At 42.9% G+C, this 27,469-nt stretch overlaps 1 protein-coding gene across 2 annotated transcripts; it reads right to left on the reverse strand.

The window, feature by feature from the left end:
- Positions 1-123: 123 nt before the first annotated feature.
- On the reverse strand, positions 124-25,822 carry b3gat1b (beta-1,3-glucuronyltransferase 1 (glucuronosyltransferase P) b). Of its 2 annotated transcripts, none has more exons than XM_056244317.1 (5): positions 25,761-25,822; positions 23,287-23,405; positions 738-1,249; positions 367-663; positions 124-255 (listed from the first exon to the last, which is right to left on the reverse strand). In XM_056244317.1, the coding sequence occupies exons 2-5, from the start codon at positions 23,396-23,398 to the stop codon at positions 169-171; spliced, it is 1,008 nt and encodes a 335-aa protein (XP_056100292.1). In that variant the 5' UTR covers positions 23,399-23,405; positions 25,761-25,822; the 3' UTR covers positions 124-168. The 2 variants fall into 2 exon arrangements, with proteins under 2 accessions (XP_056100292.1, XP_056100284.1); XM_056244309.1 differs by lacking the exons at positions 124-255; positions 367-663; positions 738-1,249 and adding exons at positions 17,430-17,595; positions 17,707-18,003; positions 18,078-18,589.
- Between the last annotated feature and the right edge of the window lie 1,647 nt (positions 25,823-27,469).

A 27,469-nucleotide genomic window follows, 5' to 3' on the forward strand; every position in this document is an offset into this window, starting at 1 on the left:
ACAATTCCTTTAAATTCCTTTAGTGAGAGTGTCTTATTCAAATACTCAAGTCTGTCTTTGACAAGGAGACAGTTTAAATTCAGTGCACTGAATAATACTTTCTTGCTGTCGGTCCAGTTGACAGGATACTTCAGTATTAAAAAAAAAAAACAGCATGACAGCAATTCATCATACTTCCACGCTGGCATTTGTGAATCCCTTTTCCCCTTCATTCACAAGCAAGGGTCTTTCTGTCCGGGTGTGCCAAACCAGTACCTGAAACCAGAACCCATTTTTCTTTTACAAACCTTGTAATTTCCAAAAACAAAAAAGGAACTAAAATGATTTAGAAAGGTTATGAAGATTCAGGTTTAGGACTCGACTCACCTTTGTGCAGTTTGAGGCTTTGGGTTCCAGGTCACTGAGAGTGATCAGATCCTGTAGCAAACTACTCTCCTGGTATCCACCTTTTACCCCTTTTAACTTAAAGTAGGCTTGAGGTTTGCTGAAGATGAGCTGAAGGTTCAATGCAAACCCAGCCATGTCAATGGCAAAAGGTCGACGAGGGTCAAACACTGTCCTCCATCCGAACACTTTGCCTTGAGAGTTGATTTTGGGGGACTCGTACCGGAGACCTCCAACGAAGGCGACCGGCCAGACAGATGCTTTACGAGTCCAACGCATCTGCGGTGCAAAGAGGATGGAATAGGAAATATGAAAGAACACAAACTATGAACAGCAGATCAAATGTACTGTACCTCCTCAAACAGCTCCAAGCTGTAAGTGTTGTCATCATCTGCAAAATACACGACTCCTTTATGACCCGAGCTGGGGTTGATGTTCTGCCTCAGCCAGCGGAGAGCCAGGTTCCTCTGCATGGTGCCACGAGGAATGCGTGCATTTCTGGGCTCCTTCAGTGCTGTGAGATTCTGAGGCGTCTCTATGTTCAAGTGAGTGTAATTCAGTCCAGTGTTCTCCAGCAGTCTGGACACCAGCGCCGTCCTCTCCGCCGCGTCCTCCACCACTAGCCAGTGAAGGTTGGGGACGTGTAGGAGAGTGTTGGTGAGGCGGGTCAACTCTGCCTTCTGGACGGGCCTCCTGTAGGTTGGAGTTATTACGTGAAGAGTTGGCAATGCATCAGACCAGGGTGGAGAGCGGCTGTGGACGTACTTCATCTGGGTGACCTCAGTGACGTGCTTGTTTTTTATGATGCAGGGATCATGAAGTTTCAAGCTTCTTTGGTGAGCTTTACTGACCCCAGTTCTGTTATCTGTCCATCAAAAAGAGTTTATAGGGACGCACAATATATCAGTACCACATTATCAGCTGATGTATAAATTGGTGGATATTGGATATTGATTGTGCACTTTTTGTAATTTGTGGTGCATCCAGTGTCATGGTACACACAGAGTGCTTGAAGTTATTGCACAATAGTGATGTGGCATTTTATAACAAGCTTGTCAATAAAAAATAAAATAAAAAAAAAGGTGATCACTTTCATTCATTCACTCAATAAATGCACTAACCTATGTCAAGAAGTGAACACAATTAATTGAGTATTGTAAATTCCAGGTAGTGGTAAGCCTATTGACAAAAAAAAAAAAAAAAAGATTCAAAAAGTTATCGCGCTAATGTTTGTGAGCTAATCTGTTAAATGCGACCACATCGCTACAATCGCTACGCCAACGTCATCCACAAAGATACTACACCAGCATATGCCACACTCGCAACAGGATGAGCCACAACATCTACCTGTTTCTGCCATGGCACCAAAACGTAAGATTACACACCACTAAATTCCTAAATTAACTTGTAGCATTTAAAACGTAAGAATGATCTATATTTACCCATCGGAACTGGAGGCAACGGGTTGCCAGCACGCTGGACCCAAAGCGTGAGGAGTAAAGTCCATGTTAACACAACAAAAACGAGCTCCAGGAGGACGTCCTTTCTCGTCGGCATATTTTACTGTCAAAAAAAGTGTCTCCTTGGGGTTTGGTATTAATCGAATTTTGACCTCCTCCGATTATAAAAACAGGATAGCCTAATTGAAATAAAACGATTATTGTTCCGCATTCCGTTGAAAAAAATTCTGATGTTGAATTATAATTTAATTAGGTTAATTAACTCACCCAAAGGTAATAGCCTACCCATGGGATTAATCAGACGAAAAGTGCAGCTGCACAAAATGACGTGAACGTAAAGTTTAACTTAATCATGTTGCTAATCTTTCCCTATTAAAACTCGGGCAATTTTTAACTAAATTAGTTCACAATGTTCTACGGTAAAAGTGTTCTGATGCAACTTGCTATTGTTTCAGCAGTTCAGGTTTTCACAACTTTTAACAAGTTTAAATTAATTTAAAGAGCATATTGCAGGTAAAAAAATAAATCTAAATTAATATATAACCTTGTATGAAAATACCATATGAAAAGTTAATGCAGGATTTTAAATGTTTTAAAACGACATAAGGGCACTAATTTAGTAGATAAAGTGAGCGTTTCTTGGACTGCTCGTAAAAACGGCTTTTTTTTTCAAAATCGCGTCATTTTACGTCACGCTAGGGAGCCTCAGCCTCGCCAGTCAAAGCCCGTCTACGGAAAGCCTGGCCACTCCCTATTAAGTCCTATTGTACCGACTTTTTGGTTGTAGTTCCACCAGAGTTCCACTGGGGGCAATAGTCCGAGTGCAAAATGAATGGGAGTCTATGGGCTAAACGCCTAAATTTGTCTTTTTCACCCGATTGTCATTGAGAAATCTTAGATTTGAATGTAGGTTTTGCAAGTCCAACATAGGTTATAGGTCGAAAGTTGAATGAACGAGTACTTATGTCCTTTCGATTTCTTACAGGTTGAGTTGTTGTTGCCCATAACACGCTAGCATTCTGCTAATGGACGCTGATTGGTCAGTGAAGGACTGATTACGACCAGAGATACCGCTTGATGGCATCGTGGCATCATTGAAGCGGGACCACATGTATTTACCTGTGTCAGTTGTGTAGTAGATGCCTCGAGAGAAAAGAAAGTGCAGAACGCAAAAGCATAGACATAATAAATACATAGACGCCCTGATGGCCGCTTTGGAGCGTTGCTGCGATAGTTTTCTTATTGTGGAAAAAGCATTTCTGTGATTGACCCGATTTTAGCAATAACAAAGATAACTGATGGATCCTTTATCTATGGTAATACGATATGGTACAACTACAGTGCAGTGCAAATAGTAAATATAAGATAAAGTGAGAAGTAATAGTAAATAGTTTAGTCAATAAAATAAACAAACAAACAGTACAGCAAATAAAATAGTAATGAAAAGGCTATATAAAATATAGGCTATATAAAAAAAATGACACAACCCTGTCTATTTTTCAGTTTTATTGATCAGTAAGAGACATTATAACAGTATAAGTAGCCTAAAAGGTATAAGAAGAGTTATACAAGACAATAAATAAAGTAAACGATTCAGACACAGCAGGATACAACGTTAAAATAGCCACAATATAAAGTTATGAAACTTCACTTTGCCGTCAGCCAAAACGATTTGCCAGGGAACAAGATTAATGAGACCAAAGATCGCCCGTTAGATATACACAAGACGAATTATATGTCATGTTTAACCACAAACGTCAGAAGCACTAACCGAGTAAAGGCTGTTCCAGGCGGGGTGCAGAGCGCTGAGACCCCGGTAGGATATCACAACTCCGAAAACGTCAGATCAAATTTTTAAATAAGCGCTGTCTTTATAAATAAACCACATATTTGAGCTTTCAACAACTACATTGTCGACTGAAAAACTATTAAAACTACATTTCGTGACACAATAACAGTAGTATTTTTAAATTTCGCGGCTTCTCTAGTCTGTCTATGCGCGTAAGCACCATAAGCACCAAAGTGACTGAAGGATTGCCGTAAAGCAGGTCTCTGGTCGTACGATGTGTATGACGTCATTGACATTTTAAAAGACTTTTTAAAGCAAATAAGTGACTCTAAAAAATCTAACACCCAGCAATGTGTAATTTCTTTGCATCTTCTTTCGAATACAACATTCGAATTACTAGACAAAAAATTATATCCTGAGAAAAGTGGATTTTTAGGGGTATTGCTCCATAGACCTCCATTCATTCTGCACTCCGCCTGTGAGCGCCCTCATATGGACCCAGAGTGGAACTGCAACAGTTCAGAACCCGGAAGTTTAATGTGAGTGGGAGTTCTCCCCATATTAGACTTTCTCTGCCTCAGTGCAGAGTAGGCTGGTATTCAGTGAGAGCGGCCGTGAGTCAATGTGTTTTCGGTAGTTTTTGTATTTTAATTTATCATCGTCATGGTAAATTATTGTTTGTGGAGGTTGCAAAAACTCCGGCCTGTCAGGACATCGAGTCCACAGGTTTCCATAACAAGAAAAGGGACGGTGTTGTTGTATATCTTTCGTGTCTGGTGCGGTTTGTGCAGGTGAAGAGACGGGATTTCTCTTCCGCATCGGCTTCGAGAATCGCGGTCGTGTGTAGCGTTCACTTCAGATCGGAGGATTATCATCCCGGCGATATGATGCAGTTCAAAATGGGATGCCGAAGCAAAAATATTGATCGTCTAATACTGTACCAATGGCATGAAATAGTGTGATAGAGGTAGTCATGCCCTAAATAGAGCCAACTTGTAATTGAAAAACAAAATTACTCAGGTTGTTTAAATATTCAAATCTTTAATTTTCTATTTATGTTATAACCCAGGTGAAAAATATGTATTAAAAATGTACTTGGGTATGTTTTTAGTACAATAGAAATATACTCAAGTATAGTTTTTATACATTTAATAGTATAAATCTAACCTAAAAATACGAATGTCTGCTGGCCTGATATACGATGGTAATAATCTGTACAATATTGTGAGCACAGCACAGTGTATATCGTTAGTCTCTCACCAAGACACCTGTCCTGTTCTCCACTGGTTCTCACACCACAACTCATGGTGTCTCTGACCGTTCTGTCTGACATTAGTCCTGGCCTGTCCTGCTCTCTTGGCAGCATAGCAGGCTCATAATTGTATGGCTGTGGTCCGTCATACGAGTAAGTACTTCCTCAGCGTCCGAAATGTCATTGCGATCCATTGTTTTCCTGTTGTTTGAATCGACCGCTCTCCCGCCCGTTACGTCACGCCCGCCACACCCATTTTCAGACGCGGAAGTAAAATTTTCTCACAAAAACGACTCCAGAAGCTTCTGTAGCGTATTTATAAGTATATTTTAAAGAAAATCTAGTTCCTACATTATTTTTCTATACATTGACTCGTTGGGTCCTCTAACCTGCAATATGCCCTTTAATATAGCTACAACCCCTTTTCCAGAAAAGTTGAGACATTTTGTAAAATAGAGGGTATGCGCATGACGTCAGCGTCGGCCGGAGTGAATGCGGTCACGCCCACTAGTGGCAAAAAGACTGAGCGGCAGCATTTGTTTTCTGCGTGAACGCCGTGAAAATCACACAAAACACATCTAAAACGGGAAAGAGCTTTGCGATTGACTGTACAACTAGATTTGACCAGAAATCTGAGGTACTGTATATTTTTACAGACTGCAAAAAGCTACAGAACAGACTATATTCTGCATAATTGGATGTTTTTAAATAAACACTGACAAAAAACTATACAAGTTTTAGGGCTGGACGATATGATGATATACAGTATAACATTAATGTAAGTGATCACTCGGATTTAGACCTATCTATATTGTATTTATATAAAACGTTTACAGGCAAATTGTCTTCATTTATTTCCCCGGCGTCGAAATCAGGCACATATAAATGTCAGGAAACACGATTCCTGGCTGCATGTCAATATCCATGGATCACTGGATCTTTGATAAGTTGTAAGGAACACTATATCGAGTCCAACTTTTAGTTTAAACTGATAATAGTTTGTTTTACTCGCGTTAACGCAGTTCCCTTTCGAGAGGTTCCTCCTATTGCGTAAGCTTACGCTATGGGAAAACTCATTTTCTCGAGAAATATTGAAGTCTTTATGTAAAACGCATTGCAGCTGCACAGCATACAGCAATGAGCGAGGCAGCTCGGTCATTGGCTGTGCTGCAGCAACTGCACGAACCTATGACGGGGCGACTCTGAACCCGCTTCCAATGAGCGTGCTTCGCGCCCACGCGCGTCAGAGCCCGCCAAGATGGGCGTGGCCAAGGGCTATATATTGGGCGCCCCGTCGTCTGAGTTCTTTAGATTTAATCTCCTTCAGCAAAGAACCTTCTCTTCGCTGGATCCTCCGGATTTGTTGGAGTCTTTTCGCCGCCGCCATCAACAAGCCTACAGCAGGACTGCTTTGAGGACGCCGGCGCCTTCAGCCGCCTTCGATCGCCCTTCTGCTAAGCCATCCGGCGCGCATCATCTGAATATCCTTTTACAAAAGCTTTCAGTGTTCGCCCCCGCGACACTTTCTAAAAGAGCAAATTTTACAAGCCGTTGTTTCAAATGCCTTCCTGCGCCTCGTGTCGAGGCCCTCTTCAGGACGGGGATCATCACATCATCTGTGCCCGCTGCCTGGGACCGGACCACGCAGAGGCTGCCCTTACTCGAGGCGGATGTCCCGAGTGTGACGCCCTGGGCCTCACCGAGCTGCGCGCTCGCTTCGCCGTTTTCACCGCGAAAGACCCCACCTCTTCCGTGCTGCCATCTCCTCTGGTCAAGCCGCGCAAGAAAAAGCGCCGCTCACAGAGGCCGCCGGAGCACGCGGTTTGCAGTGGTGTCACGCCGGGCCAATCCCCGCGTGCTTCACCACCACCTGATGACTCCCCGCCGCCAGTCCAGTTCACACAGGCGGACCAGCACCCCTCCAGCGGAGCGATGGGGCTCGTCTCGTTTGGCGCGTCAGGGGATGACGATGACAAGGATGACAGTTTTTCGTGTGATGCTGCATCCGACGAGTGGCCGGGTTCGTCGTTCGACCCCGCGCCATCGACATTAGCGGGCACGAGCGCGGGCTCCAGCATGGATTCTGAGATCGTCCGCATCCTGTCTAAGGCCGTGGAAGACCTCGGGCTCGACTGGTCTTCCCCGGAAGAACCCGCCCGCAGCCGACTGGACGAGTGGTTCCTGCAGGGGCGCCGACAAGCCCCTCGACAAAGACCCTCCCCCTTCTTCCCGGAGGTTCACGATGAACTCACGAAGTCGTGGAAAGCCCCGCACTCCGCTCGCCTGAAGCCTTCTTTTTCTTTGTCGCTCTCCTCTGTGGACGGCGCGAAAGAAAGAGGCTATGAGGGGGCTCCGCCCCTCGAGGAGGCTGTGGCCAATCATCTGTGTCCACCCTCCAACGCTGGATGGAAAGCTAAAGCTTCTCATCCCTCGAAGCCTTGCCGGTCTACTTCAGCTCTCGCCGGTCGCGCATACGCCGCCGCCGGCCAAGCTGCATCAGCGCTTCACTCTATGGCTGTCCTCCAGGTGTTTCAAGCTAAACTTCTCCGCAGTATGGACGAGTCTGGACCCGATCCTGAGGCATTTAAGGACCTACGCAGCGCCACTGACATAGCGCTGCGAGCTACAAAAGCCACCGCCCAATCCATCGGCCGTGCTATGGCTAACCTGACTGTCCTTGAGCGCCATCTGTGGCTGACGCTAACAGAGATGAAGGATGCAGATAAGGCGCCATTTCTCGACGCGCCTATCTCACAAAGCGGCCTGTTTGGACCAGCGGTGAAGGAGTTCGCCGAGCGCTTCACCGAAGCCCGTAAGGACTCGCAGGCTATGCGTCACTTCCTGCCCAAACGAGCTAGCTCATCGCAGAGCCGCCAAAGGCCGCCTCAGCAGCAGCGAGCTAAGACGGCGCCTCCCGTCTCTCAGCCCAGACCTGAAACAGATTTTCGACGCCGCTCGCGCTCTGCCAACAGGAAGCAACCGCCCGAGCGACGGGGACCTCGGCCCAAGATTGTGCTGAACCCAGAGCCTCGTAAGTCCTCCTAGCTACAGGGAGAAAAAGGGGGAGCGCGTGTCTCGCAAGAGCCGGACCGTTCTCTCCAAAACGTTTAAAGCATTACCCAGTCCCCTTACAGGCGGCTGGAAATGTCTATACAGCAGCCAATGTGCCAGCAACACAGCTCGCCCACCTGCAAACAAACGCCGTTTTTGCGGCGACACACAGAAATCACATAAAGAGCTATTTTCTGCCTGTGTCATTAAAGGGTCACGTGTCCACACCAAAGTGCGCATTCCCACATATCAAAACTGTCAACGCAGTGCCAAATGTTTTCCCAGCTCAAGCTGGACGCCCCATAAATGTAGATTGTGTGCCAACTGTCACGTATGCACCACTACACATAAGCACTGTTCCCACAGTTATAAACACTTCCCCAGTAAAAGCGGGAAGTTTTATAAGAGTGGCGTGTGTGCCCGCTGTTATGCATGCACCCCAACTCACCCTAAGTTTATTTTTCCCCACCCATAAGCACTACCCATACAGTGTTAAACATTTCCCCATCTCGCTCTGTGAGCATTACGGCGAGCGTGCCTGTACTCTCACACACACCCCTGCACTCGGCATTCAACAAAGCTGCTCAGCGCGCGCCCGCGCCGCTGAGAGCTGTAAGCTCGACATTAGCACAAGGCGATTCGCTGGCGGGAGCCATACGTCACTGCGACACGCCCCCAGCCAGCATTCAGCCCATATCTGTGCGAGCGAAAGCCTGGGAAAATATCCCCGACATGCCGAAATGGGTTTTGAACATAATAAAACACGGTTACTCGCTTCAATTCGCTCGCAGACCGCCCCGCTTCACAGCAGTGGACGAGACGAAAGTGAGAGAAGATGTTTCACATGTTCTACGCACCGAGATGCTCAAACTGATAGAGAAAGGCGCTATAGAGACAGTCCCTCCCTCTATGAGCGAGGCAGGTTTTTACAGCCGCTATTTTCTCGTCCCGAAAAAGGATGGCGGTCTCCGCCCCATTCTGGATCTCAGACATCTGAACAAAGCTTTAATGATTCGCTCGTTCAGAATGTTAACAACCAAACATATCCTCGCGCAAGTTCGCCCAGGGGATTGGTTTCTATCAGTGGATCTGAAAGACGCTTACTTTCACATTCCAAAAGCGCCTCATCACAGGCCTTTTCTGAGATTCGCTTTCGAGGGACAGTCATACCAGTACACAGTACTACCATTCGGCCTGTCACTGGCACCCCGTACATTTACGAAATGTATGGATGCAGCACTTTCCCCCCTGAGACAGCGGGGAGTGCGAATACTAAATTATCTCGACGATTGGCTAATCCTAGCACAATCAGAGAGCCAGTTAGTGACACACAGGTCTTGGATTATCAGTCATCTAGATCGCCTGGGTCTAAGAATCAATTTTGCAAAGAGCAGGCTATCCCCCAGCCAGAATATTTCTTTTCTGGGAATAGTGCTAGACTCAGTGCAGATGACAGCGCGCCTCTCGTCAGAGCGCGCGCTCACTATCCGGCGCCTTGCAACATCGTTCAGAGCGGGTGCGCGCGCCCCCGTCAAGCGATTTCAAAGGATGCTCGGTCTCATGGCCTCAGCATCAGCTGTACTCCAGCTAGGATTGTTGCACATGCGCCCTCTCCAACGCTGGCTCAAAAGCCGTGTCCCCACTCACGCGTGGCACTCGGGCCACTTTTTAATCAGAGCGAATCACGGCTGCATAAAAGCCCTGACGCCCTGGAAAGCTGTCGACTGGTATCAGTCCGGCGTGAGTTTGGGCGTGAACACAAGGAGAAAAATGATCACGACAGATGCCTCCAAAATAGGCTGGGGGGCCCTTTACGAGGGCAGGCCTGTCTCCGGCTTGTGGTCAAACCCGGAGAAGCGCCTACATATAAACTGTCTGGAATTGAAAGCGGTCGCTTTGGCTCTCAGAGCCCTGCTCCCGTACCTGAAGAACGAGCACGTCCTAGTCCGAACGGACAACATGACGGTAGTCTCGCATATAAATCGTCAGGGTGGACTCAGATCGAGCTCCCTGCACTCGATGGCCAGGGAGCTCCTCCTATGGTCCCAGCGCAACCTGCGCTCGCTGAGAGCAGCGCATGTGCCAGGTGCTCTGAACCAGGGAGCGGACATGCTGTCCAGAGACAAGGTTCTCCCAGGAGAATGGTCTCTCCACCCCCTGACGATTCAGTGGTTATGGCAAACCTTTGGCAGAGCAGAGGTCGACCTCTTTGCCTCCAAGGAAAATGCGCACTGCCCTCTCTTCTTTTCAAAGAGCACAGACGCGCTCGCCCAAGTCTGGCCGAGCCGCCCGCTGTATGCCTTCCCTCCGGTCGCGATGCTACCTCAGGTCACCAGCCGGATCAGGGAGGAGAAATGTGCAGTGCTCCTGGTAGCCCCACTCTGCCCCATGGCCGATTCCACTGAGGCTAGATCTCCTCAGGCAGGCCAACGGGATGATCCTCCATCCCTGCCCCGATCTGTGGGCCCTCCATGCGTGGCCCCTCAACGGGTTCCCAAGAACCTCCCCAGTGGAGTGTTGAGAACCATCACTGAGGCGCGAGCGCCCTCTACGAGGCGCTTATATGCCCAGAAATGGAAGGTGTTCAGTGACTGGTGTAAATCCAGGAACCTGAACCCTGAGTCATGCGAAGTACCGAGTGTGCTCGTTTTCTTACAAGAGCTGCTGGAGGCAGGCCGCACCCCCTCCACGCTCAAAGTATATGTGGCTGCCATAGCGGCATCACATGACCCTGTGGAAGGCCGCACACTAGGGAAAAACTACCTAGTTGTTCGTTTCCTGAGGGGCGCCAGGAGGATAAATCCCCCACGCCCCCCCTCGGTGCCGATTTGGGACCTGGCCATGGTCCTGGACGCACTTAAACGTGCCCCGTTCGAACCCCTCCGAACTGTGCACCTTAAACAGCTCTCGCTCAAAACTGCTCTCTTGCTGGCTCTCGCCTCGGTCAAGAGAGTGGGCGACCTGCACGCGCTGTCATCAAGTGCTACCTGCCTGGAGTTTGGACCTTACGACAGTAGGGTTGTCCTCAGGCCAAAACACGGGTATATTCCTAAGGTGCTCTCTACTCCTTTCAGAGCACAGGTGATATCTTTGGCCGCGCTATCGTCTCCAGCAGACGAAAGCGACGCTAATTTACTCTGCCCGGTCAGGGCACTCAGAGTATATTTGGAACGTTCTGCCCTGTTCAGACAGACAGAGCAGTTGTTCGTATGCTTTGGCGGCCGCACTAAATGTCTGGCTGTTTCAAAGCAAAGAATATCGCGCTGGATAGTTGATGCTATAGCGCTGGCTTATGAAGCCAAGGGCCTTCAGTGCCCCTTGGGCATCAGAGCTCACTCTACGAGAGGCATGGCCTCCTCGTGGGCGTGGTCGAGTGGGATACCCATTCAAGATATTTGTGCGGCAGCAGGCTGGGCCTCACCGTCCACATTTATCAGGTTTTATAACCTACAGGTCCCCTCATTGCACTCTAACATACTGTCGGTCTAACTATGCATAGGCTGGGGTGTGTACATGCTGAGCATTGTCTCCTCCCTCATAGAATCCGTCTTTGACTGATGTAGAGGATTTTTCATACATGACAATACATAAAAATGTGCTTGTGTGTGTCTCTGGACGCCCATCGGGCCGTTCCACGTTGTCCTTTTTATAAAGCCCGCCTTCGGCTGGCTCGTTGGATAATTACTTTGCTCGAAGGCTCAGGCATCTGCCTCCGGCTTAATAGAGCGAAGTCAGCACGCATGGCGTTTTACATGGCGTTCCCATAGCGTAAGCTTACGCAATAGGAGGAACCTCTCGAAAGGGAACGACTTGGTTACTAACGTAACCTCCGTTCCCTGAGAGGAGGGAACGAGTATTGCGTAATCTGCCGTGCTTGTGCTTGGTCAGTTTGCTTCAGTCGATTGAACCTAAAGAACTCAGACGACGGGGCGCCCAATATATAGCCCTTGGCCACGCCCATCTTGGCGGGCTCTGACGCGCGTGGGCGCGAAGCACGCTCATTGGAAGCGGGTTCAGAGTCGCCCCGTCATAGGTTCGTGCAGTTGCTGCAGCACAGCCAATGACCGAGCTGCCTCGCTCATTGCTGTATGCTGTGCAGCTGCAATGCGTTTTTCATAAAGACTTCAATATTTCTCGAGAAAAGTTTTCCCATAGCGTAAGCTTACGCAATACTCGTTCCCTCCTCTCAGGGAACCGAGGTTACGTTAGTAACCGAGTCGTTTCCCCTATTAACTCCAGTCACGCAGCAGCTCTTCTGCCACTCAGTCCCGCTGAGGGGGGCGTGTTCCGGCGGGGAAGTGACGTTAATGCATTCCCTCTATAGCCTACAATAAAATCAGTAATCCGTGATTTGTTAATTATTTTATTTAACTGACAAAAGTACAACGAAAAGATTTGTAATGTGTTAACTTACCAACTAAATGGTATTTTGTGAATATAAACACATTTTTATTTTGATGGCTGCAATTGCACACTCCAAAAAAGTTGGGACAGAAGCATGTTTACCACTGTGTCCGTGTGTCGTATCACCTTTCCTTTTAATTACACCCTTTTATTCATTTGAGAATTGATTGTTGCAAAGTTTTACAAGTGGAATTTTTGCCCATCAATCTCACCTGATTCAGGACAGCTGCTCAACAGTCTGTGATCGTCGTTGTCTGATTCTCCTTTTCATGATGGGCCGAGGCCCGAGACAGATTTGGGGCCGTATTCACAAAACATCTTAAGTATTTGCTCTTAGAGTATTCCACAAAGCATTTTAGCACTAAAACCAGCTCCTTAATCTGTGAAAGGTTAGGGGAAGTCAAGAGGACTCTTAAGTCAATAAAACCAATTAACAAAAAATCCTAAAATTGCTTTTTCCTCAGCAATCCGCCCCAAAGACACTGTACACCATTGAGGCAATAGGCCTTGGGTGCTGAGCCTTTTCTTCATAAATGCAATAAATATTTTGATTTATAGATTTTAATCTGCGATGACATTACATAAAAATGTCCAATTATGTACAGGCAAAATGCATTGAATGATGGAGAATAAAACATTGCGGTCAAGTTGAAAATAACGTCCCATTGTCTGCACCGATAGCCTTGTGTGCAGGTCGGGTGAGCCGAGTTCAGTTTCAGCTCGTGGACCTTTCCCGATCCCGTCCCCCTTTTCTCTCTTCCACCTTGCTTTCTGTCACTGTCCTATCATAATAAAAGGACAAAAACACAAATAAATCTTTAATAAATAAATAATGTCCGATTACATGTGGCAGTTGTTTTCACGCGTGCACACTTACAAATGATAGAATGGAGTAAAAGAGTAAAATAAGCATATTTGGCGTGCCATCGGAGGGGATTGAGGGCTCAGAGTTCGGAATTTAGCCCAAATCCAGAGTATTTCCCTGTCCCTGGCTGGGAAAAGGAACCAGCCGAGAGCGAGGAGTTGGGGTGGCGGAGGGATGCAGAAAATTTGTCAAGGTAGGTGAGTCGTCTGTGTATATGCCTCCTCTGGAACTGATTAGATAGACCATTGGAATGTGCTTTCCCGAACTTTGTTTATAAAACAAAATTTGTCTCTTGAATTCTGTAATCTCTCGAGTTGCAGACATGTAAGAGGCTGACAATTAGCTGAACATATACTTGTTTAATAGTGACCCTTAGCCTACATTTTAAAATCTTTATTTGAATATGGCAACATAATACCTCGTTCTACAATATTTCAGTGATTAAATCACTGACAGAGACCCCCTCATCAGCCAGTCGTGTTGACATCATCCATAGCAATGACGTCAACCCCACCCTTTCTCTTAGCTTAAGACTTCTCTCTATTCCTTAGTAAAAGTTGGTCTCAGCAGCTTTGTGAATAGGTTTTAAGAGAAAACTCTTAACTAAGAACTTTTACTGCTATTTAGGAGAACTCTTAGTGGTAAGATAAAATGTTTTGTGAATACGACCCCTGGACTGCAGGCAGGCCAGTCAAGCACATCCCTTCTAATGTGTAACGTTAGTGTATCTAGAAACCACTCTGTTCTGAGGCCTGGCATTGTCTTGCTTCCCAGGAAAGATGTCATCTTGATGGCAGTTGGCCTATATGTCTGTACAATCCCAATACACACCTCCACACATCACTGATGGACTCCCATACAATGACAGATGTTTGCTTTTGCACCTGTCACTAATGAAAGTCTGGATGGTCCCTTTCGTCTTTGGGACTGAGAAATCAATGTCCATTTTTTCCAAAAAACAAGCTGAAACATGCTGTAACCTTACAACAACAAAGGCGTAGGTTGATGACTCAAAATTCCAGTTGAATTATGGAACTTATCGTCAAGCTTATGGATGACTGTGGTATGAAGTAGGGGGCGATTGCGTAATGAGAGACAGATATCAGCGCCACAGCGAGTCCCGCGGATATAAAGGAATACGGACATTTAATTCTACCAAACTAACGTTACCCGCAAGTGCTGAATTACTCACACAGGTCAGTTTATTTGACGAATGAAGCTTGTGAGGTAAAGCAGCGCTGTTTCACTTGGTCTACTCTACACTATCACACTAAACTGCATTTGAGTGTGTTGAAAGTTAATGTTATTCTATGTGTTAGTTTGTTGGCTGTATGAGACTAGCAGTAAGCTAGATCAACATTAGAATAACATAGATCATATTCTAACATTTCATCATGTTAAACTACCGTATTTAACATTGATTAGTTTTATGTACATTTGCTCACCTGTCTAATCAAGTACATGTAAGAGCTCTGTCAAGTTGAAGTTAGTCACGTCACGTGGAGCTCTCGGCATCTCGAAACCGCCATGCTGATACTGATCCTCGTTTTAGTTCTCCTTTTTCCCCAAACTCTGCTTGCCATGGTCCATAATGTTTGAAAAAAACAACAACAATAGCGTGAGCGTGCAGCTAGAAGTAACGCTGTTGTCCACGTCTGTCGCCATGGTTACTATGCTCGTACTGCACGAGCGGAAACCATGGATAACCCGGATATTACGTCAGTGACAGGCGACAAGTGAAAATTGGCCAGGACGGCCAATTATTTAAAATTGGAATTTCTCCGAAATAAAAAATCTTTGGGAACTTTTGGGATATCGTAAGTACACAACTGCAGGAAATATATCACACAGTGCAAGTGATTTTTGGATATTTTATTACAAAATTCTTACATATTGTACCTTTAAGTGAAAACGGTTTTGCAAAATACTCCCAAGCCAATGTGGCTATTTAACACAGTAGCATGATGGTTCCTCATGCAGTGCCATCTGAGGGCTCGAAGGTCATGCACATTCAACAGGGGTTCCTTGCCTTGCATAGCCTGGGATTTCTCTGCATTTCCTGAATCTTTTCACAATATTATGTATGGTAGATGGTGAAAGACCATAATACTTTGCAATCTTTCATTCAGAATTGTGATTTTTGAATTGTTTGACAATTCTCTCATGAAATTTGGCACAAAGTGGTGAGCCATGACCCATCTTTGCTTGCAAAGACTTGAGCTTTTGGTGGATGCTCCTTATACCCAAACACAACCCCCTCACCCATTACCAATTCACCTGCTAATTGTGGACTGTTTCAAAACAGTTAAACTTGGATATTCTGTAATCTTTTTACTTTTATTTAGCCTCTGCCCCAACTTTTTTGGAGTGTGTTGCAGCCATCAAAATCAAAATTTCTTTATATTTACAAAACACAATTTGGCCAGTGAAAACATTGGTTTTTTTGTACTTTTGTGAGGTAAATAAAGTTTCAAGAGAATAGAAAAAAAAAATCAGTTTATCGATTTGATTGCATTTCACATAATGCCCCAACTTTTCTGGAATTGGGGTTGTAGTATAAAATGAGTATTTTGGTTTAATTAATTTTGTTTAATGTTAATTCTCGTCAACTACAATGCTGCGGAATGGTATTCTATGCCATTTTAGTCAAGAGTAAAACTACAAAACAGTACGAAACGCTATCAAAGTGCCTGAAAAAAAAATTAAATGACCTAACCGTTATAGCCTACAGTATGTTACTTTAAAAAATGTTATTAATTGCAATGATGCTAAGTTTTTGTTAATGCATTGCAATGATGTTAGGATTATTGCAAATTCTATTTCTATCCAAATTGTATCTGAATTTCCAAATCAAATCAGCATAGTAAAGCACTCTTAGAATGGAAGTTTTCCAGAGAATTTTTCAAGTTGTTGTGCAGCAGTCCTATGTCTGGTATACATTACGCGATTTAACATTTGTGACATTAAAATGTTACCATGACATTAAAATTATGTTTTTATTGTGTTAGTTTAGTAAAATCATCTGCTGAAGTCTATTGCAAATATATTCATACATGCATCTTCCTACGGTCAGTCAACTTGCTCTCGAGACCGGTGTTTTGTCCACTCGAATATGGCAGACGGCTTAAGCCTGGTTCACACGGGACGATTTTAAAATGGTCGGCCGATTTTCCAAACCTGAGAGACCCCACACACGGCGATAAAAAATCAGGGGTCTAACCGTTTTGGTCGTACCGTGTGTGGTGCGCAGCCACACGGCAAAATCAACACATCACACACAAACCGATTTGACTCCCGAGCATTCCCAGGTCAGACGGAAAATCTCGCAAAATCCCTCGAGATCAAACGTGACTTCAGAGTAAACAATCATGGCGGACGAAGAGGATGCAGTGGCGATAGTTTGTAGTTTGTTTTTAACCGAATCCATCTCCGACGTCCACCGGACTTTCTGGTGCGCCATGCCGCCGGCTGTTTTGATTTTGTTTCCCGGTGCTTCCTCTGCGCCTCGTCACCTCGCTTTCTGATTGGCTATACGCCACAGTCCACAAGCTGCGTGCTCGTTTGTCCCCGGGGGACACCACACATGAGGAGAAATCGGGCCAAAATAATCCAACATGTTGGATATCCCCGATTTGGGATCGGAGCGGTCACGACGTCCTTCCGGGCAGACGAGAGCACTCTTAACACACCACACATGGCAGGTATGTCTGATCAAATTATTTTACGATAATCGGAGCATCCTTAAGATTGTCGGAAGGGGGAAATCGGGGCTAAAATCGGCCTAATTATCCTGCCGTGTGAACCAGGCTTTACATAGAGTGGCCCATAGAAACAGTAACATAACAGCATCTATGTTTATATATATGGTTCCAACACAACAAACTCACGTAGAAACATGCGCCTTGTTGCCAGGAGACACGTGACAAATGAAAATAATATCCATTCTAAAATTGGCTCAAAATATCAAACATGTTTGATATCTTCGGTGGCCACCATGCAAATTTCTGTAAAATCTTCAACTTCCTAAAATTGGAAGACTGGCTCTGACTTTTGGCAGACTAATCCAGACTGCAAACGGGGCAAAAATCTGGACAAAAGTCGTAGTTGTTGCGAATTTTTCAAGAGTTTAACTCTTTACAGTTCCTTTAAATTCCTTTAGTGAGAGTGTTTTAGTCAAATACTCAAGTCTGTCTTTGACAAGGAGACCATTTAAATTCAGTGCACTGAATAATACTTTCTTGCTGTCGGTCCAGTTGACAGGATACTTCAGTATTTAAAAAAAAAACAGCATGACAGCAGTTCATCATACTTCCACGCTGGCATTTGTGAATCCCTTTTTCCCTTCATTCACAAGCAAGGGTCTTTCTGTCCGGGTGTGCCAAACCAGTACCTGAAACCAGAACCCATTTTTCTTTTACAAACCTTGTAAATTCCAAAAACAAAAAAGGAACTAAAATGATTTGGAAAGGTTATGAAGATTCAGGTTTAGGACTCGACTCACCTTTGTGCAATTGGAGGCTTTGGGTTCCAGGTCACTGAGAGTGATCAGATCCTGTAGCAAACTACTCTCCTGGTATCCACCTTTTACCCCTTTTAACTTAAAGTAGGCTTGAGGTTTGCTGAAGATGAGCTGAAGGTTCAATGCAAACCCAGCCATGTCAATGGCAAAAGGTCGACGAGGGTCAAACACTGTCCTCCATCCGAACACTTTGCCTTGAGAGTTGATTTTGGGGGACTCGTACCGGAGACCTCCAACGAAGGCGACCGGCCAGACAGATGCTTTACGAGTCCAACGCATCTGCGGTGCAAAGAGGATGGAATAGGAAATATGAAAGAACACAAACTATGAACAGCAGATCAAATGTACTGTACCTCCTCAAACAGCTCCAAGCTGTAAGTGTTGTCATCATCTGCAAAATACACGACTCCTTTATGACCCGAGCTGGGGTTGATGTTCTGCCTCAGCCAGCGGAGAGCCAGGTTCCTCTGCATGGTGCCACGAGGAATGCGTGCATTTCTGGGCTTCTTTAGCACTTTGAGATTCTGAGGCGTCTCTATGTTCAAGTGAGTGTAATTCAATCCAGTGTTCTCCAGCAGTCTGGACACCAGCGCCGTCCTCTCCGCCGCGTCCTCCACCACTAGCCAGTGAAGGTTGGGGACGTGTAGGAGAGTGTTGGTGAGGCGGGTCAACTCTGCCTTCTGGACGGGCCTCCTGTAGGTAGGAGTTATTACGTGAAGAGTTGGCAATGCATCAGACCAGGGTGGAGAGCGGCTGTGGACGTACTTCATCTGGGTGACCTCTGTGACGTGCTTGTTTTTTATGATGCAGGGATCATGAAGTCTAAAGTTTCTTTGGTGAGCTTTACTGACTCCAGTTCTGTTAACTGTCCATAAGAAAATATAAAAAATAAAGAGTTTAGAGTAGGAATGGACAATATATCGGTACCACATTATTAGCTGATATACGTTTTTAGCAGTTTTGGTGGATATTGGATATTACTGGATATATATACTATTGTGCATTTTTATTTTGTGGCACATCCAGTGTCACGGTACACAATGCTTGAAGTTATTAAACAATAGTGATGTGGCATTTTATATCAAGCTTGTCAAAAAAAAAGGTGATCATTTGTTCATTTACTCAGTAATTGAGCAAATTACTTGCAAATTCCAGAAGGTTGTAGGCATTTCATAAAGGAGTTTGTGAGCTAATCTGTTAAATGTGACCACATTGTTACTATCGTACTGCCAAGTGTCCGAAATCACCCCCTATACCCCTAAATAGGGCATTATTTGAGGGGACAGCCATTTGTAGTAGTGTAGTAGTGTTTCTTGTAGTAGAAACCATAGTGAACATTATAGAGTGCACTCAATCAATCCCAAAATGCACCGCAATAACGAGTGTACAACTGATGTTCACTCAACCATTACAGACATACACTCACCTAAAGGATTATTAGGAACACCATACTAATACTGTGTTTGACCCCCTTTCGCCTTCAGAACTGCCTTAATTCTACGTGGCATTGATTCAACAAGGTGCTGAAAGCATTCTTTAGAAATGTTGGCCCATATTGATAGGATGGCATCTTGCAGTTGATGGAGATTTGTGGGATGCGCATCCAGGGCACGAAGCTCCCGTTCCACCACATCCCAAAGATGCTCTATTGGGTTGAGATCTGGTGACTGTGGGGGCCATTTTAGTACAGTGAACTCATTGTCATGTTCAAGAAACCAATTTGAAATGATTTGAGCTTTGTGACATGGTGCATTATCCTGCTGGAAGTAGCCATTAGAGGATGGGTACATGGTGGCCATAAAGGGATGGACATGGTCAGAAACAATGCTCAGGTGGGCCGTGGCATTTAAACGATGCCCAATTGGCACTAAGGGGCCTAAAGTGTGCCAAGAATACATCCCCCACACCATTACTGTCAAGCTTTGCTTTTTTGTGCACAATTTCCCCGCTTGAAAAGGACAGACACATCATCAACGAAGGCCTTAACTGGATTCCACTCTTCTTTTTATTGTATCAATTATGATGAATGTTCACATAGCCTTTAACAGAAATAAAAATACAAAATATGTACATGAATAGCAAGTAAAGCTTATTAAACATCCGTTGTTGTCATTTTTTGTATCTCTTTTGAAATGGAGTACTCTCAAACGATATATTAACAAGCTTCATACACTTTATCACATTTTTAATATGAAATCAGATCACGTTTAACAATCTGCTTAATCACACGTGAACTTCAGAAATAATTTGTAAATAATCCGTCACTCTCTCCCGCGATTAAATCGAAATACAAACCAAAGGTACACAAATAAAACACCAGTAACTTAATAACATTAAGGCTTGCTACACAGAACTAAATTTAGCTTGAAATAGTCACGTAATTAGCAGTAACAGAAAGTAGGTCATGGAAACTTTCCGTGCTGAGCACAGACATGCTGCGTCACAAACTAATCCGGGATTTGCCGCTACACAAGCGTCATTCTCTTCCATTCACAGAAGCAAACGAATTATTAAAGTTCTCACCGGCTGCCACTTCGGGATTTGACGATGTATTTACAGTTTGTGCACTTTTTCCGTGTCCAGCTGTTCAGTTTTCGACAGAGCTCGTGTCCGACTCGTCTCATACACACCAACTCTTTTTTTCTTCTCCCGTTTTCCGCCCCTTGCTCCGATTGGCCGAGATACTACTATAGTTTTTTTTTTCTCTTTTCTTGTTTATAATTAATTTATATTTTGTCCAGTTTGACTTGACAATTACACCACCACCACCACCACCAGCCTGCACAGTTGTAACAAGGCATGATGGATCCATGCATAGGCGTCATTTACGGGGGGGACGGGTGGGACATGTCCCCACCACTTTTTGCCAGGGTCGATATTGTCCCCACCACTTTTGAAACATCTCGCGTCACGGATGTACCAATACAAATAAAAAATCTCTAGTTAACTAGCAGCATTCGTTTAATTCATTTGTTAAATAAGAGGCGATCTAGCGCTGAAATGTGTTGTCTTCACTCGGACGCGCGCTTCAATCCGTTGCAGAGATTCTATTCGTTCCAGAGAAATCACAATTCAAAATGCACACAAACGTGTCCCTGCTTCTGAGGGTTCTAATCCGCACTCGTATAGTTTTTTTTCCCCATCATCAAAACCGATAATGTTTATCAGTGATAAAGTATATCAAGATTCTTGATATACAATTATCGGTTTTGATGTGGGGAAAAAAACTATACGAGTGCGGATTAGAACCCTCAACCTCCGACACGCTTGGCAAAAATTCTGCCACTGGACCATTACAGTACATACGCATCGCAGGCGGATCTATATATATATATTCACGTAAAAATTCACGATACTAACAACATTATATTAGATCTTAATATAATATTAAATTTAAACCCAAAGTACCATCACATTTTTGGTCGGACATCATCACATCTTTGTATACATTTTTATTTATTTAAATCAGTAAGCTACAGGACATCGGCGTCTTTCAAACCATGACCTGCGCGAAAGAGAAAAAAGAATGAACGCGTCATTGTACCCAGCACTTTTGAAAATGCCCTTCCGAATGCGTCTCTGTCCCCCCCACATTTCAAACCAAACTGACGCCCATGGATCCATGTTCTCATTCTGTTAACGCCAAATTCTGACTCTAACATCTGAATGTCTCAACAGAGAGACATTTTTCCAGTCTTCAACTGTCCAATTTTGGTGAGCTCTTGCAAATTGTAGCCTCTTTTTCCTATTTGTAGTGGAGATGAGTGGTACCCGGTGGGATCTTCTGCTGTTGTAGCCCATCCGCCTCAAGGTTGTGCGTGTTGTGGCTTCACAAATGCTTTGCTGCATACCTTGGTTGTAACGAGTGCTTATTTCAGTCAAAGTTGCTCTTCTATCAGCTTGAATCAGTCAGCCCATTCTCCTCTGACCTCTAGCATCAACAAGGCATTTTCGCCCACAGGACTGCCGCATACTGGATTTTTTTCCCTTTTCACACCATTCTTTTGTAAACCCTAGAAATGGTTGTGTGTGAAAATCCCAGTAACTGAGCAGATTGTGAAATACTCAGACCGGCCCGTCTGGCACCAACAACCATGCCACGCTCAAAATGGATTAAATCACCTTTCTTTCCCATTCTGACATTCAGTTTGGAGTTCAGGAGATTGTCTTGACCAGGACCACACCCCTAAATGCATTGAAGCAAGTGCCATGTGATTGGTTGATTAGATAATTGCATTAATGAGAAATTGAACAGGTGTTCCTAATAATCCTTTAGGTGAGTGTATACAGATGCCTCATTAGTGGCTGTTTCTATGGGTCGCTATACGTAACCTGTACACCATATTGGAACGGTCAAAGCCGGTCCGTGACCACTCAAGAGCAAGTTGACTGTGCGTCTGCAACCATAGTAAGACGCATGTATGAATATCTATATCTGCAGTAGACTTCAGCAGATGATTTTGCTAAACTAACACAATACAAGTCGAAGGCGTCAGCGAACACGACATTAAAAAGTTACCATATTAAAAGTAAAAACATAAAAAGGTACCATAGTAAAAACCTGTAATATTGAGTTACTACATATAAAAACACAAACCGACACATTCTCTCCTGTGAAAGGTGAGAATGTGGCATCTACGTATACATTAGGTATACATGCCCTCAACCATACATACTATACGTAGATTCCACATTCGACCGCTCCGACACACTTGCACGCCCGCCATCTTGGAACGGTCAGCGTGTCATCACTCACAGTATAAACAATGATGCTACAACATTGCACAGCTTCTGGTTGTGATACCGCAGAGATTTCAATTCCCTTAAGAAATGGGATAACCTGTCACAGATGAGAATGTGTTGGTTCGTGATTTTATATGTATTAACTCAATATTACAGGTTTTTATTACATTTACATTTAATCATTTAGCAGAAGCTTTTATCCAAAGCGACTTACAAATGAGGAGAGCAATAGAAGCAATCAAACTAACAATAGGGCAACAATACGCAAGTGCAGTGACCAGTGCCAGTTAATCCAGAACAGTACATGTAGCAAGGTGGGGTTTAAAAAAAAAATAGCTATAGAATAGTAAGTGTTAGTATTAATGGGTCAAGTGTTGACGAAAAAGATGCGTCAGCAGTTTCTTGAAAATTCTTGGGTTGATATAGGCAGGTCATTCCACCAACTTGGGACAGTCAAAATAAAGGTCTGTGAAAGTGATTGTGTTCCTCTTTGGGATGGCACCACAAGGCGCCTTTCACTTGCAGATCGCAAGCTCCTGGATGGCACCTAATGACATTATGGTAACTTTTTAATGTTGTGTTAGCTAACGCCTTCATATTGTTGTATTGTGTTAGTTTAGCAAAATTATCCGCTGAAGTTTATTGCAGATATACCCCTGGTTTCACAGACAAGGCTTAAGTCTAGTCCCAGACTAAAATGGAAATGACTAAATGGATGTGCCACAACATCTAACGGCATGTGCCAGTGGCACCATAACGTAAGATACCATACCACTAAATTCAACTTGTAGCATTTGAAAGAACGATCTTAGTATTTACCCTTCGGAACTGGAAGCAACGGGTTACCAGAACGCTGGTGCCAAAGCGTGAGGAGTAAAGTCCATGGTACTACAATCAAAACAAGTGCCAGGAAGTCCTTTCTCTTCGGCATGTCTTACCTGTGGCAAACAAGTCACCTTAGTGATTGGTATTAAACCAAATGATACAATTTAAGCTTTCAACGATTATGAAAACATGATAATTGAGATGATCTCAATTGTTCTGTTAAAAAAAGGGTTTTGTGAGGAAGAACAGTGAATGAACCAGTAAAACCAGTCAAATAAAGCAGTTTACTTAACTCACCCAAAGGCATTTATTTAGCCTACTAACCAGAGGAATCCGATGGAAACAGCGTGACATTATAACTTGCATCTGCACAAAATAACGCAAATGCACAAGTAAACATGAACTTAAATCATGTTGTAAATGCGCTCTGTGGTAGATTTTTCCTAACTTGCCTAACAGCAATAACTAAACAGACTCCAGACAATCCCTTCGAATATGCTTTAATCACGGCCGGAGGATCTCAGACAAATTTCAGAGAGAATCCCACCAGCAAAAAGAATACAACAGTTTTTATAGAAGAGGAGCATGGCAAAGTTGACAAGATACATTACATAATTTTGCTACAATATGATTGGTTCTTCATTTGCATAATTCAGCAAACCCTTCTGTTAATATGTAGCAAACTCTGGATTTCTTGATTTACTTCACTTTTCACTCAACTCAAAGTCATGAGTTTATAAATATAGATATCTGTCTAGTTTCATTTCGCCTTTTGTTATGTTCGGACATGATTCAGACACACTGACTGACTGAGTGTTTGGGGACATTTCAGGTTTCAAAAGCATATAATTGTTAATCCTGCTAGAAAAATAAATGTTGTATGATTAATTAAAAAAAAATAATCTCAGCTCTTTCTGTAATAAAAAATAAAATAATTCACAATATTGTATTGCAAGTGTACTCATTTTCACAAGGGCTGATACACGTTTAAATTAATATATAAAATATCTGACCATTTTGTTTTATATATTTTTTTTATTTTAATTCTTGTCAACTACAATGCCATTGACTGGTATTTGATGCCATTTTGCCAATAAATGACATGACTAATACTGCTCAAATTAAAATTAAAAAGTCAAATTTTAGTGAAAAGACTAAAACTGAGTGAAGATTAACACTAACTGACCAGTGAGTGTAGGTTAAAACCTTTGATTTTATAATTTTATAAACTTTATAGTTTGAAAATAAATACAATTTGTTAACAGTCAGGCACGATTTGTATGTAGGCCAGTGTTTGTCAAAATCATCCATCCGTCCATTTTCCAACCCGCTGGTCCAATGTGGCTAAGGTGTAATATCATACAGGTATAAATTCCTTTTTACTTGATTAATAAATGGTTTAATTAGGGTTTATACATAGTTTCCATGACTGAGTTCAAGATAAATCTTTTCATTATACTGGAGCTGCCAGTTTCAAATGATTATTAAACAGCAAGCACAAACTATGCAAAAGCGGCAGCTGAATTCAATCACTCGTTTCATTCCCTCCCTCAAGTGAAATATATTAGTGGACTAATGTAGGGAATAGTCAATGAGGGTATAGGGGGCGTTGTCGAATACAGCCCTGGGCATGATTTAGGCTAATCATTGCTCCCTTTTGTGTCCTGTTGGTCTAACTGAAATAATATCTCTAGTTCAAATATATTAAAAAAATAATTAGAATTTTTTAATAAGTTGAATATAATTTACTAATATGTTTTTTAGGAGTTTTCAGTATGTTGTCTAACTGAATTATTTCAGTATTTTGATTTATTATTTCGATATTATTTTATATTCCTAATTTTTTACATTGCACTACAACAAAGCTGATCATATTTATTTTGATTTATTATTTCGATATTATTTTATTTTCCTAATTTTTTACATTTATTTTTCATTTGTTTTCCAGTTAAAATATATAACGTTTTTTTAAAGTTTAATAAATGCATGATGTTTCCAAAGTCAATGAGTAATTGTTTTAAATAACCATGATCTAAATGTTTGCCATAATCGAGCATCCCTGCTTCATAAGTGCCATTTGCTAAGGCAAGAATCATTATTATCAATGCTTGGGGTTAGAGATTTGAACAATTTTGAAAGCATTTGCTGCCATCACTGCACACATCCCTGTAATGTGCAGCATGATTTATAGCTTTTAGGATGAGTTAAGTAAGTCAGGTTCTACTTGAGATTCTCTGCAGCTTCTTTTTCCCAGAAAATAGGTCAGTATAAGCTTTAAACTTTGCTTCAGTAGCAATTGAATAGAGATTTGAAGAGACCAAAAATTTGAATGCATCCTCACAATCTCTGGTCTCTTAAGAGGTGTTTGAGTATGTGTCTTCAATTTCATGCCTTCAGTAGATACTCCAGCAGGACATTCCCTATGATAGAGATGTTTTTCTGTGTCTCTGCATGTTAAATGAGCTTACCGGTGTTTATCCCTCTCTTTTCATAGTCCCCGCAGCAGGCAACTCCATCAGGAACTGAGACATGCGAATAATTGAGACACATAATCACATTTAGAATCGTTTAGAAATATTTTAGAGCATAACTAGAACAAATAAATGTCACAGATTTGCATAAACAGGAAGATGAATGAATGAAAATCTGGTCAGGAGCAGAGCATCCAAGTTGTAAACACACACACGCACATACATTCTCTCTCTGTCAATAATTTGGGTGTTAGATTTAGGTCAGACCATTGTGTGTCTCAGTAAGTCACAAAATAATGAGCGCCGCCAGGCTATACATGGTTGTTTAAGAAATTAAAAGCTACACACTCCATCAATTAGGGTTAGAAGAACTGTTGGCTAACATATAACATGCTAGAAACATAACAATCACTGTAATAATGATCCAGTCATAGACTCTTAAGCATTTGCTTATTTAAATCCAAACAGGGACTTTTTTTTTTGTCCGGGCAGTGTATAAATATTTGTATATATTCATAATATTATATAAAAACCTAATATAAAATTATTTAAAAATATATCTATCAGTATTTATAAACGCATGCATGCATTTAACAGTAAAACTTAAAAGGAAAATGAAAAATAAACATAAAAAAATGAATGTGGAGGACTGTGCTTATTTGTCATAAAAAATGGCATAATGCAAACAAATCTTTTCATTGTGGACATGATTTTATGAGATTCATTCATAATTTTCTCCAAAACACTGTCAAATAACCCAAACTCGTTTACATTTTCTTCATAATCAATGGTTCAATATTTCTGAAGATCCTTCATAAGCATCCTAATATTTTGTCTGTCCCCATTTCTTATGCAAGAGGCCTAGATTCACTCCTTACTTGTTTAGACAAACATTTAAACAACCAATAAAAAGGCAGCACTGCTTAGTGCCTCACACTTGTCTCGGGTTTGTTTATTGTGCGCGTGTCCCAGAGGGAGATATGGATGTGTTGCTAAATTTGTCTGGAAGAGAAAGCCGGAGATCTATATATTCAGCACAACTGAAGCTTGCATAAAAAAAGCTTAGTTTTCTTTCACAATTTCTTCTCAATTTTTAAAACTGTGACAATAAAACATTAAAACCCCATACATCTCACACTTTTGCATTTAAGAAGAAAGCATATCACCATTTAAAAATGTTATATTAAAGCCAGTTATACTTACATATTGAATCTATCTCTCGTTGTCTTGACACAACCATTTACACATTGTATCAGTCAGATATCCTGCTAGTTGCCTTTGAGAGAGAAAAGACAATTAGAGATGGAGAGAGAGTGTGGGCAGTGGTGCCAGGGCCAGGGCCAGCAGGGGGATGAGAGGTCATCCCTCCGGAAGAATGCGTCCTCTCATTCTGACAACAAAGACTGCAATTGTGGATGCTGATGGGAGATGGCAGCAAAAACAAAGGGCAATCATCAACAACGTCACCAACTGAAATTTCCAAAACATGAGGAATAATATTAGGCTACCTCAAGAATGAGGCTTTGTTTTTACCAATGTTTAGTTTAGTTTATTAATAAAGCACATTTAAAAACAACAGATGTTGAAACCAAAGTGCTGTACAACAAATAAAGAACATACTAAAAACATCTGAAAAACCAATTGGATGAAAATGATACACCCTCAAACAGAATTAAAACATAAAGAATTAAAACAAATAGATTCTT

Source organism: Rhinichthys klamathensis, unplaced genomic scaffold (assembly GCF_029890125.1).
Source record: "Rhinichthys klamathensis goyatoka isolate OS25496 unplaced genomic scaffold, OSU_Roscu_1.1 h1tg000027l_1, whole genome shotgun sequence".
In the NCBI taxonomy this organism is placed as follows: Eukaryota; Metazoa; Chordata; class Actinopteri; order Cypriniformes; family Leuciscidae; genus Rhinichthys; species Rhinichthys klamathensis.